The sequence below is a fragment of the Barbus barbus genome (genome assembly GCF_936440315.1).
Source record: "Barbus barbus genome assembly, chromosome: 11".
Classification (NCBI taxonomy): Eukaryota; Metazoa; Chordata; class Actinopteri; order Cypriniformes; family Cyprinidae; genus Barbus; species Barbus barbus.
In genome coordinates, this window is record NC_136739.1 from 27,230,557 (window position 1) to 27,244,437 (window position 13,881).

Here is a 13,881-nt window from a genome sequence, read left to right on the forward strand (position 1 = left end):
CTAATTAATATTCACCACTGGCATTTCGCCATTGGAGAGTTAGCTAGAACGTGTTATTAATATTCACAAAGTGAGACTTCGCCATAGTATTTCTATACAATTCGTAATTTGGCGTTAGAAATCATCACGCATGCTCATCCCGATACCTGAGAGAGCACATATATGCCCTACTTTCACAGTTTGTACACTGCATTAATCATTTTGCAATGCCAATAAATAAATAAAAAAAGAACCCTGGAATTAGAAGTTGTCACTTCTTGTAAATTAAGCATTTTTGTTGAGGCAAATATTGTCGGTTTATCATGTTTGTGTCTCAAGGGAAATAAAAAATAAAATAAAAAATAAATTAAAAACTAGAAAATGTGAAACGTTTTTTATTCATGAGATAAAGAGACACTGGCCATGTGATGTTTAAAGTAAAATTCCATAAAATTGTAAATACTCTATCAGACCAATAATGCATTTAAAGTGTGCAAGATAAATGCAAGCTAAATATATATATTGGGATATATATTTGGATATTACTATGCCTTTACTATTTAACACCATTCTAACAAGATTAAACAAAATGTAAAACAAAATAACTTATAAATATTATACAACTAAAGTCTTAAAAATAAATAAATAAATAAATAAATACACTACCCTTTTTCTGAACTATTTTCTATCTCTCTCCATGGAAGGACAACAGGGAATGCTATCCTGGGCCCATCCATAACAATTGTCCTGGTTACATGAATTTAAACAAGGGCCCTGGTCATGATATATGAAGTTTCCGTCTTAAAATAAGAATTTATCCAAATTTTGCTCTATTTTACAGGATGGAAAGATCTGGTTAGAGGAACCATATTTGAACATCTGCATAATGAAACCAATGGCTCTCATTCTTTAAGCGGGGGCAGCTTGAGTCAAGCTGGACTTCAGTAAACAAGGTTTTGAATGATGTTTAAGATGTCTGCTGTGGCGAGACGGTCTGCCAGAACGTATAGCCCCCTAATTGCACGCTACAGTAATAGTAATCTACAAAAATTCTATTTTAGAATTTAAAAACAGGGTATGAGGAAGCACCCACACTGAACTCCACCCGTTCATTCACTTCCTGTGGTGAAATTGGGAAGAGCTTCCATTCATAGAGATATTTTCTTTCCAGGCATTCACAGTACTGCCCCCTCTCACACTGACAGCATGAGTATGAAACATACCGGCCACATTTTTCAGCGGGATGTCAGAATGAGAGTCCTAACAGCTGATGAAAACATCACAATAATCCACAACTAATCCACACCATAATCCAGTCCATCAGTTAATATCTTGTGAAAGGAAAAGCCATATTAGCCAGAAGCAGTGGTTTGAAGCTAAAAAGCATCTGGACAGATGGACTGGAGTCATGAGGATTATTGTGATGTTTTTTATCAGTTGTTTGGACTCTCATTCTGTCGGCACCCATTAACTGCAGAGGATCCAGCAAGTGATATAAATTCTTAAACTCATCTACTGTACATCTTAGATGGCTTGAGGGTGACTAAATTGTCAGCAGATTTGAAGTCTTTGAGTTAACTATTCCTTTAATAGACATGGATGCATGAATCTTAAGTACATCGGATGTTGGTATCAAGTCTATCTCATGAGTCTCAGGTTTGAGTCAGGTCTGATGAAAGCTGCTATTCCCACATCTCTGAATGTACTCCACTATCTCACCTCATTTCACAGCCTATAATAACCACAATAATGCATTTATGAATAAATGCTGACTTAACTGACACCAACAAGCACAAAAACCAAACGTTCTCCAATAAAGAACACATGGAGCAAAGTGAATCTTGACTCAGGCGTGCAAATTGGCAGTTAGCTGTGAATGGAAGGGGTCTGCTTACAAAAATGTCTCGTGATACCAAAGTGCAAAATTCCTGAAGAGATGCTGGTGACGGAGAAGGAGCTTTTCCAGAAGTGACTCTGACAGTGTGGTGTCGAAGGAGCTGGAAATAACAGGTCTATCTCTTGTTCCACTGATAATGAAACGGGCAAGCTTTTCCCTCCAGAGCTCTCCTCCGCTTCTCTTGTAGAAGAATCAAGTTCTTGTACTCTGATACCGTCAAGAGCCTGTGTCGAGCAGAAACCGATGATAAACCACACATAAGTGCAGAAACAAGAAAATCATTCATTATTAATGTCATAGAGCCACTTGAGAATAATGCTGATTGTTATTCTTTAAAAAAAATATATATATATTCCCCCAAATATTTCTCCCCCAAAAAACAAAAAGTAGATAAGAAATTATAATTTACTTACAGAAAAAAAAAAAAAAAAAAAAAAAAAAAAAAACACGTTTTACATCCATTATTTTTTTTTTACATTTATTCATTTAGCTGACGCTTTTATCCAAAGCGACTTACAATTGCTATATATGTCAGAGGTCGCACGCCTCTGGAGCAACTAGGGATTAAGTGTCTTGCTCAGGGACACATTGGTGTCTCACAGTGGATTCGAACCCGGGTCTCTCACACCAAAGGCATGTGTCTTATCCACTGCGCCATCACCACCCCATACATTTTAATTACATTTATGAAAATTAAGCATACTTCCCCCAGTTCTCATCACCATAACGTCCAAGAAAATCATAATCAATACTCCACAAATATTTTTATTTTATACATTGATGTATCAAAATCACATTACAGCAAAAACAACGATTTTATTTTTTTTACAATAATGAGACTTAGGTGGAATGTGCATATATACACACACACACACACACACAGTGGGTACGGAAAGTATTCAGACCCCCGTAAATTTTTCACTCGGTTATATTGCAGCCATTTGCTAAAATCATTTAAGTAATTTTTTCTTTCCTCAATGTACACACAGCACCCCATATTGACAGAAAAACACAGAATTGTTGACATTTTTGCAGATTTATTAAAAAAGAAAAACTGAAATATCACATGGTCCTAAGTATTCAGACCCTTTGCTCAGTATTTAGTAGAAGCACCCTTTTGATCTAATACAGCCATGAGTCTTATTGGGAAAGATGCAACAAGTTTTTCACACCTGGATTTGGGGATCCTCTGCCATTCCTCCTTGCAGATCCTCTCCAGTTCTGTCAGGTTGGATGGTAAATGTTGGTGGACAGCCATTTTTAGGTCTCTCCAGAGATGCTCAATTGGGTTTAAGTCAGGGCTCTGGCTGGGCCATTCAAGAACAGTCACGGAGTTGTTGTGAAGCCACTCCTTCGTTATTTTAGCTGTGTGCTTAGGGTCATTGTCTTATTGGAAGGTAAACCTTCGGCCCAGTCTGAGGTCCTGAGCACTCTGGAGAAGGTTTTCGTCCAGGATATCCCTGTACTTGGCCGCATTCATCTTTCCTTCGATTGCAACCAGTAGTCCTGTTCCTGCAGCTGAAAAACACCCCCACAGCATGATGCTGCCACCACCATGCTTCACTGTTGGGACTGTATTGGACAGGTGATGAGCAGTGCCTGGTTTTCTCCACACATACCGCTTAGAATTAAGGCCAAAAAGTTCTATCTTGGTCTCATCAGACCAGAGAATCTGATTTCTCACCATCTTGGAGTCCTTCAGGTGTTTTTTTGTGTCTTGCACTGAGGAGAGGCTTCCGTCAGGCCACTCTGCCATAAAGCCCCGACTGGTGGAGGGCTGCAGTGATGGTTGACTTTCTACAACTTTCTCCCATCTCCCGACTGCATCTCTGGAGCTCAGCCACAGTGATCTTTGGGTTCTTCTTTACCTCTCTCACCAAGGCTCTTCTCCCCCGATAGCTCAGTTTGGCCGGACGGCCAGCTCTAGGAAGGGTTCTGGTCTTTCAAACGTCTTCCATTTAAGGATTATGGAGGCCACTGTGCTCTTAGGAACCTTAAGTGCAGCAGAAATGTTTTTGTAACCTTGGCCAGATCTGTGCCTTTCCACAATTCTGTCTCTGAGCTCTTCAGGCAGTTCCTTTGACCTCATGATTCTCATTTGCTCTGACATGCACTGTGAGCTGTAAGGTCTTATATAGACAGGTGTGTGGCTTTCCTAATCAAGTCCAGTCAGTATAATCAAACACAGCTGGACTCAAATGAAGGTGTAGAACCATCTCAAGGATGATCCGAAGAAATGGACAGCACCTGAGTTAAATACATGAGTGTCACAGCAAAGGGTCTGAATACTTAAGACCATGTGATATTTCAGTTTTTCTTTTTTAATAAATTTGCAAAAATGTCAACAATTCTGTGTTTTTCTGTCAATATGGGGTGCTGTGTGTACATTAATGAGGAAAAAAAAATGAACAAATGATTTTAGCAAATGGCTGCAATATAACAAATAGTGAAAAATTGAAGGGGGTCTGAATACTTTCCGTACCCACTGTATATATATATATATATATATGTGTGGAGAAAAGTAAAAGTGACCTGAATACGTTTTTGTATATCATACAGCAAACCTGGGATCCTTCCTCTCTGAATTGACTGGCAGCTCTCTATTGATGACCTTTAATTCATATGCGTTTCGCTGCTTTACAATCCCAGTGGGCTTGTCCTGCATCCCATTAACATCGGCTACAAAGAAAAGGGCTGTTTCTATATCGGGCTTCACTTATGCAGTCTAGGCTCAGTTACCCCTGAAGGTCACGGCAGATGTGAATCTTATAAGGCAGCACGGCGGAAAACTGCGAAAGCAAAGTAGCTTCATGTCCATGAAATTTCAGTGCATCTGAAATTAGATGTGACAGAATTCGCATGTGGTGCATTACACTAGACGCAACACCGAACAGATTGTGTACCACAGAAATGTTACTTGATTAAGCTCTAACTCTGACATGAGCTACAAACTGAGATAGAAAAGCTATCGAGGCATAAACCTCTTGTTTTTCATTTGTAATATTAACTGTAAAATGAAAATCATAACAGTAAGTGGTGGGTGAAATACTGAAACATATGCATATCTTGATAACCATCATTAAACGGGTACCAAGATATAAATGATATTATTCATTCAAAAGCAATATTTTATTTCTATAAACCTTTCCAAGTGAATCTGCAAATTGAATCGTTTTGAAACTGACAAAATAATCAACCTTGGAAATACCATAATTGCTTAAGGATGCACTGATATTAAAAAATTTATATCAAAAAGCTGATCATCAAAAATATTAAGTGGCAAAACTCCTTTCAACATTAACAAGAAATGTTTCTTAATCATTTTAGAATAATTTCTGAAGGATCATGTGACACTGGAGTAATGACAGGAATAAATTAATTTTTTAAATATACTAAACTAGAAGATAGTTATTTGAAGTTGTAATATTATCACAAAATTACTGTTTTTACTGTATTTTTGAGCAAATAAATTTAGCCTTGGTGACTCCAAAGACGTAAATAAAAAAAAGAAAAATTTGCTGACCCCAAACTTTTGAACAGACGTTATATATATGTATATATTTTATATTGCTAGCAAAATCATCACAATACATCTTTAATATTTTCCTAACTAGTTTGAATCAACTGCGGCTTTAATAATCACAGTGAACCTTTTAAATTTATAGCAAATGTCATCTTTAATCTTGCTTTTCCCAATTACTTCCAAAACAACAGCAAAAATACCATTGGGCAAGGATACATAAAATACAAAACGCCCCCGACAATATGAACACAGCCTTGTTTAACCGCTAAAATTGTTCAGGAACACATTACACAGCATCAGTGTGTGTACGGTACATTTCCACATAAGTCCTTTCAACAACTGCTCAAAAAAATCATTATGTTTTACTGTAGAACAACACAGAGGCTAAGCAAAAGCACAAGGGTGAAAGCCACAGTGAACGAGAAAGGGCTCAAAACTGGTACGATATCATGATCTTATTCCGTCTTCCTTCAGGTGGCTATCTGTGTCTCCTCGGTGAGGTATCCCTGCTCCTCTCGTCTTTCCTCCTGGACTCTTTGTATCTGTCAGAATGCCTGTTCTCTTTGTCCGCCCTCTCCAAGCCATTCTTGTACGAGTCCCTGGAGTCGATCTCTTTGCGGCTCCTCTCTTGTGACTTTGACCTGTCCCGGCTCCGCCGCAGAGGCTCCTTCTCTCTGCTTCTATCTTTGTCCTTGTCCGCTCGGGGGTTTTTGCCATCGTCCTTGTGCCTGCGTGAATCTGGCTGTCGGTCCTCGTGGTCCGGAGCGTGCCTGTTGTGCTGCTGCTCTTTATGTCCTCTCCCGCGGTCAGGTTCTCCTCGCTGTCGAGCAGGGGGTGACTTGTCCTCGTGTCCCTGGCGGCGAGAATCTCTGTGGTGCTTGTCGGATCCGCGGCGGTCTTCGTTGCTGCCATCTTGCCGCCAGTTCTCGTGTCTCTTGCTGGGCCGCTCCTCCAGAGGAGATCGCTGGTTTGCTGCCTTGCTGGACCTCTTCTTTTCCTTGTTCTTGTCCTTTTTTTTCCCCGAGGCCTTCTTACGCCTTGAGTCAGAGCCTGTTAAGGGAAAGAAGAATTTCGTAAGTATTCGGAGGAACCAAACAAATCTGGAATTCTGGTTGCACTTTTACCTTCTGCCTTAGAAGCATTCACACAGAACTCATTCTTCCATTCTAATGCACTACTTTTCTATTGTTTTTCTATGTAAACACGCACTAGACACGCTCGTATCTTGCGTCTTTTTCAGTGCCTTGCACATGAGTGCCGCATTCTTAAGACGCTGTGTCAAGTTAAACAAACTTCAACTTTTACATGCATCAGAACTCAATGTCTGTTCCAAAGCAATGGACCAATCAGAAGACCCCGGAGGTAGGGCAAGCGTTGCAAGCTTTTGTTTATAGTAGCAAGTTGGCATGGCAATTGCCCCTTTGCAAAAACCTGCCCTCCTTAGTTACTGTTGCTATGTCCAACAAGCCATGCCACTCTCAGCGCTACACATTTTCTCACGTAGTAAAAAATACATCACGGAAACTAACAACCCACCGACAGACAAGACAGAGCAAGTTACTTTAGATATGAAACAAGGTCTCAGCTTTGAAAGTAATTTTTTTAAGGAATTCAAACAATAAATACCGTTTTGTGGCTCTTTAATGTGTTGTGACAGATCACTGTATTGCCTTAATAGTCCAAGCAGCACACGTGAACCAATCGTCTTTTTGTATTTATTTAAAGCACAAAATAAACAAGAATGAACCGCAGAAAGACGTCAATACACAGAATTTTTCAAGTTTAAGTCCACCGAAGTTAATCTACTTCTCCTGTCTGATTTGTTTGTCGGGCAAGATGGCAGATTCGGCGTTATTATTGGTCAGATCGCCTGTCAATCAAGCTCTTCGAGAAAGGTCAATTGGTTTATTTGACGGAAACATGGAGGAGGCATTCTGTGCTGTGTTTTTTTTTTTTTTAAACTACTAATTTTTTCGTGTTTTTAAATGCAAAGACACATTCTGTGTGAGCGGTCCCTTAAAGTTGTGATGCAACTTAATTTAAAACTTAAACAGATCTTTTCTCACGTATTCTTCCATTTGTGATTCCAACTTTACATTTATACACTGACCTTTAAGTTGCAATGTAACAAATAGTGACAGAGTTTCTGTATTCTACCATATTCGACGCCACTTTTGAGATTACTCACTGGCCTTAAAATTGTGACCTATTTTGAATAGTGACAGATCTTTACTTTCATATCTGATTTCACTTTTGCGATTATGCACGGTTACTATGTATTACTGAACTTTTCTTACATATTGTGACGTTCATCTGATTGAAATGGATTATCGCAAAAAGAAAATATTGGGGGTGACTTGATTCTACTTGATTGGATAGAAGCAGATCTGAATGTGAGCTTGCAGCAGATTGTAAGAAAGGGCTTTATGGATGAAATGATTGGACAAGCATGGTGTATGTCAACAGAGAGAAGTCTGTTGTTTGACTGGCATTTTAAAAACTCAAACTTTGATTAAAATTTACAGGTCAAAAAAAGATTCAAAAGTAGCATGGATAAATTATTCACAAGAAGATCAGTAACATGCATTTAACATGGGTGAATTTCCATTTCATACTGACTTTAAGAACACAACACAGTGAGAAACAACTCTCAGTGAGTGAGTCATGAAATTATTTGATCATTTAAGAATGCTGTGTTTTTAACTGATCAACTCATATAAGTCATTTTTGTGAAGAGCAGTGTAAGAGCTAAGATGAACCTGCAGCACTCAATCTGGCCTATTTTATTAAACCCAGCAGGATCAAACCACTAACTTGTTAACCACTAAATATGTTTCCACATGCACATGTTTGAGGGAACTGTTAGAGAACGAGAAAAGCAGCATTAAACATCAATTAACAATCATTAAACGGTAGCAGAGGAGATGAGAGAGGCCTGACATCACATCTTTTCTAAAAATGTAACTTCATTAACAGCCTCGAGAATAAATTACTGCACTTGAATGGCTGCGGCTCACAGACTCCTGTCAGAATCTGCCTGTTCTCAAATCTAATTATAATCACTCTTTACAGTGCTGAAACCACAAAAAGTGTCTATTTGCATGCAGATTGGGAGGGCAAGTGTTTATAACAGTGTTTGTCATCACGCCGTAATTCAAAACAAGCTATTTATGAACAATTTCTAGCTGGGATGAAGACATTTCTGCCCTGGAAATTTGATCAAGGTTTTGCTCTATTGGTCAATCAATCTATAACTCATGTTATATAGACTGTACTTAAAAATATTATTGCAGAGATCCTAAATAGCTGAAACTTAAAAGGAAATTCTTGACAAACAATAGAATTTGAAATCCATTTTTGGCAAAATTTGAGAATTTATATGATGGGATCTACAAAGTGGACACTCTGTCCTGAAGTGCAGGCGGATGAGTAACCGGTCATCAGAGCTCAGGAAGGGAGGGGGGAAAACACTCCATAACAAGCAGAATAATTAAAGAAGAAAAACAAACAAACACAAAATAGATCTCAGGTCAAGTCCAGACATGAACGGCATGAATAATTAGGCACCGGGCCAATGGCCACACTTTCTTTCACACTTAATGAGGTTTTAAAGTTGGGATGGAAAACAGGATTGTCCCTGCTCTTGTTCAATACAACAGTTTAGTCTACAACGTAGACACAATGTAACATCAACAATCCAAATCTTTCCATTCAATCTAAACCATAAAAATGGGGCATTTAGTTTTGGTTATGACAACAAAATCATGAGCAGATTAAAGTAATGTTCAAGTTGGGAATAAAGTAGGGCTGCATGATATAACAAAATAAAATCCTTATCACCATATTGCTTAGTGTGATAGTGAAGGCTGTAATTTAATCCAATATACGTGCTGCTGGTTTCATTACGGCTGAAACACCGTATCATGAGCTGCTTGCGTGTAAATGAACACGGTGCTGCGTTTCAAAGCATATAAATGCTTGATGGTTGAACAAATTAAAATGTAAATGTTAGTATTATAATTTTACAGTGCACTATAAAGTTAAATATCATTGTATCATTTTTTTACTATTTATTTATTATTCACTTTATGGTTATTGAAAGAGGTTTGGGCTGGTTCTTATAAAAATGAATTCTGAAGTGTCAATACCAACATTTTTCAACTTTCTCCAATAGTTCAACCCTAACAGGATAGTTCACACTCAAAAAAAAGTTATTAAAGCAAAACAATTTTTTTTTTCTATGCAGACATGCTCCTTAAAATCACCCCAATCATTTAAGAACGATTCATTCTTTCCAAATTCACAGAAAAGTCCTGTTTTCTTTTCATATCACAATATGACAAATACAAAATATCGAAATGCTAATTTTTTCCAACATCATGCAACCTTAATTATATGGAACATTTAACTAGTTTAATCTATTATGGATCTGATTCCACTTAACAGTTCCGTAAATTATTTTAGTACTTCAAATAAAGTAGGTTAGCCAATCATAATAGATAATAAACTGATAATTCGGATGGTTTTGATACCTGAGGAGCTGTCACTGCTGGAGGAGGAGCCTGAGTCGCTGGATGAATCCGAGTCAGTGTCGCTGCTGTCGCTGTCAGACGAGGAATCTGAAGACGAGGAGGAGTCTGAAGAAGAAGAAGAAGAGGAGGAAGAATCAGATGACTCCACTTCCTGATTCTGGGTCATGATCATCTTAGGAGCGTTCTTCAGATGTTCTCTCAACTCATCCCTGAAAGAAAAAAAAGTTCAATAAGTATTTGTTCTCAATAATTGGAGCCGACCCAAAAAGAGAGATTTCACAGGTACGTACGTAAGTCCTCCAAGTCCAATTGATGTGAAGAAATTAATGGCAAATCTCGTGTTCCTCGGGTTGTCACGTGGGAAAAGACCCTCGAAGAAAGACTGAAGAGTCCTGAGGAATAAACAAATTATATGGTCCATTAATTAATTATCGATTAAATGTATTAAATGAAACACAAAGGAAAGCACTTACATGTCTTTCAGTCTCTCATTCAGTTTTGGCAAACCCATATAAGCACAAAGTTCCTGGAACAAAATCTTCACAAAGATTCGACTGGAGGACGTCGTTGTGTCTTCACTCATTTTAACGCATTCAAGGACCTGAGAGAGAGAGAGAGAAAAAAATAGCACTGTTTTACTACATCAGGGCCCGTATTCATGAAAAATCTTTAGTGCTAAGAGTTGCTCCAAGTAACAAAATCCTAAGAAAATTCTTAGAAATGTGGGTGTTTCCTCTTTAAAATAAAGAAAAGATCCTAGTAAAGAAAAAAGTAATTCAGAAAGCATCTTACCCCTTAAAAGAGGTTTTAAGGTCCAAAATTGTTAGGAGTACGGACGAGGACTTTTAAGGGGCTTAAGTTTCTTTAGCAGTGGAGAAAATGGACGAAAAATTAAGAGGGAGAAGAAATGTGTTGCACACAATGCATGACAGTGAGTTAAGACGCTACACATTAGATCGTGCAGGGATCATGTTTGTGACCGATCTTATTAAAGACATGCTTACATCTCCGACACCGCGCTGAAAATGCCATAGCACCAGAAATGGACGTAATCACTACATTAACATATTTGGCAACTGGAAAAATGCAACTATGCAGCAGTGATGATTTGGGTCTGTTACAGCACTTATGATGTCGCTGTTCATTTCCTATAAAATACGTTAAGTATGACAGCATGGTAAATAAAAAATAAAGAATACATATACATATATAATGTGTGTGTGCATGCGTGAGAGAGAGAGAGTGTACGGTAAAACAGGAAAAACTACAAGTGAAGGCTTATAATAAACCCTACTCTTAAAAGCACTCTTTTATTTCCTTCTTGGACAACAAACCAATCAGTCTTCAAAAGACTGTGTCATAGCTAGCAACGGGGTCAGCCCCGTCTCCTCACTAAGATAAAAGTTTTTGTCTTTTCCTCGCTCAGAGTTGCTCTCAGATTGGTCCTGAGTCACTTTTAAGCTAAGACTCCTAGTTAGAATTTTTTAAGCTAAATTAGGAGCTCTCTAAAAGGATTCTTAGAATCTTTAGGAATACAGGCCCAGGAAACCAATAATGTGTCTGGCCATATTGATGTGTTGTTGTCTAAAACGTAATTACAGCTTGCGGGATGCATTGGTTTATTAGCCATGTCTAAATGCTGATGTGGTGAACGTAAAGAAAGAAGTAATAAAAGTTACTCACACTCCATGGAATGGAGTCTGTGTAGAGGAGATGAGCAAACATTCGAGCAACGTTACGCAATTTGTTGGTTTCAAGCCGATGGATGGTTTCATACTGTTCCTGGAAGATGGCTTCAAAACTCTCCATATATTCTTTCTTCAGCAGGCAAAACCTCTACATAAAAGATGAAAACATCAGATGAAGAAACAAACACAACTGCTGTGAGCTTGCACCATTAGCGCAGATGAGGTTTATGTCAGAGAGAAAATAATGTTGCCTTGTGTCATGTTGGAATTTATAAATAAACACTTTAAATCAAATAATTTTATAAACCATGAATTAAAAAATTAATGTATATACATATATATTATAATAAAGCAAAATAAAGTGATTTAAGAAGTGAAAGACATGCTCACCCCAGCTAGGAGACCAAAGAACTTCTCATATGTTCTTTGCTGGGCACAACAGTCCAGGATCATGTTGCACAGCTCTTTCTGTGGAGAGAAACAGATGCACATGAAAAACATCTCAAACACAGACTGAGCATCAGGGCACGGCATTTTAAAAGAAGCATCAAGGAAAAGTGTGGGGCTGATCATCCATTCCCAGCACTTCTCCACTAATGCCTATTGATCTCATAACCTCATATTTTCACCAAGGAGCCTAGGATTCCGAGACAGACAGAGCGACAGACAGCCTCAAGATCAATTTAACAAATTAAACCTGAACGCATTAGACGAGATGATCTAAAAACTGTTCTGCTGAACTCTCAAGACTCTTTCCTCAAGTGCACTGGATATCGGTCCAGGCACATGAAGCACTAAGCACTTGAGAGATGGATTAATCATTAAGAGGTTTTTGTAAAATAGAAAAAACTACTTAATGAAAAGATCACACAAAGCCATCGGCTTCAGAAGACTTGCAAAAACAGTGCATGAGTCACACAGACTACTCTTATAGTGCTTTGTGTGTTATTTTGGTGCTTTAGTCCTCATTTACATTCATTATATTCAAAAGGGTTGCCAGGACATTATACACATTTCTACAATTCCATATGGGTATGGAAAAATATGCAGGTGAATAAAGTAACCTTGTTTCTAACAGGTGCCTGCAGGCAGCGAGGCAAAAAAATAAAATAAATAAATAAATGGCGGCGGCTGACCCCACACTTTTGAACGGTAAGGTATGTATCTATGTATATATACATACACATTTTGAGAGAAATTGATACTTTTATTCAGAAAGAATGCATTAAACTGATCAGAAGTGACATTAGAATGACATTACAAAGTAATTATTAAATTAATAATTTATTTTTTTTCTATCATGGTTTCCACATAAATATTAAGCAAATGTGTTCAACATTGATCAAATTTATTTATTTTGTTTTTGAGCATCAATTCAGCAAATTAGAATGATTTCTGAAGGATCATGTGATATTGAAGACTGGAGAAAAAAATCAGCTGTGTCATCATAGGAATATATTACATTTTAAAATATATTAAAATTATTAAAGTTATTTTACATAGTAATAATATTTTACACCATCACTCTTTTTATTGCATTTTTCTTAGTGAGCACTAGAAACTGGCCGACTCCAAATACAGTACGGAACAAAAAATACTACTGAAGTCAATGGGGACCAGAAATTGTTTGGTTATCCACATTCTTCAAAATATCTTTTGCGTTCAGAGGAATAAATTAAATCATATAGGTTTGGAACAACTTGAGGGTATGTAAATCATGACAATTTTAATTTTTGGGTGAACTATCACTTTAAGGATGGTTATTTCAAAGTATCTAGAGCAGAAATGTCAAGAAGTCTGCTGTACATAGAAGCATACAAAGAAACCTATGGTAGAGAGGTGATGTCAGGTAATTCTGTTCAGGTCAAAAGTTTGAAATCCCTCATCGAACCTTTCCTCATGCCTGGCCTTGCTGTGATCCTGCCTACAGATGCCCTTTCCTCCCCTCACAGGAAACAGGAAGGATTAGCCGCTCCAAAAAACCATTTAACTCTTCCCACTTCATACCTGCGGCTGGCTCAGCTGAGCTCCAGAGGTCTGCGCTGCCCCTTCACTGTAGGTGTAATATCTCATCCTGCTGCACGGATACAAGAGCTGCCACACTTCTCTACTTATGCCTTATAACACTCCATAAGCCTGTTGATTTATATATTCATTAGGGATTATGAGGGAGAACGGCATGCTTGTGATCAACTTACAAATGAAACCCCGACAGGCTGCAGTCTGGCACCAAATTATAGTCTAAGCAGAAAACTTAAGGAG

General features: G+C 38.0%; 1 protein-coding gene across 1 annotated transcript in view; it reads right to left on the minus strand.

Annotated features, from left to right (window-relative positions):
* Positions 1 to 5,425: 5,425 nt before the first annotated feature.
* The window catches only part of LOC306877395 (pre-mRNA-splicing factor CWC22 homolog), a 49,173-nt gene continuing 40,717 nt past the window's right edge, over positions 5,426 to 13,881 (minus strand). Inside the window, exons 16-21 of the mRNA XM_079429161.1 lie at positions 12,010 to 12,087; positions 11,615 to 11,767; positions 10,405 to 10,532; positions 10,222 to 10,323; positions 9,932 to 10,140; positions 5,426 to 6,449 (exon numbers count right to left, since the gene is read on the minus strand). Coding sequence (XP_079285287.1) covers positions 5,878 to 6,449; positions 9,932 to 10,140; positions 10,222 to 10,323; positions 10,405 to 10,532; positions 11,615 to 11,767; positions 12,010 to 12,087 — 1,242 coding nt within the window. The 3' untranslated portion in view covers positions 5,426 to 5,877. The remainder of the gene's footprint in view (positions 6,450 to 9,931; positions 10,141 to 10,221; positions 10,324 to 10,404; positions 10,533 to 11,614; positions 11,768 to 12,009; positions 12,088 to 13,881) is intronic.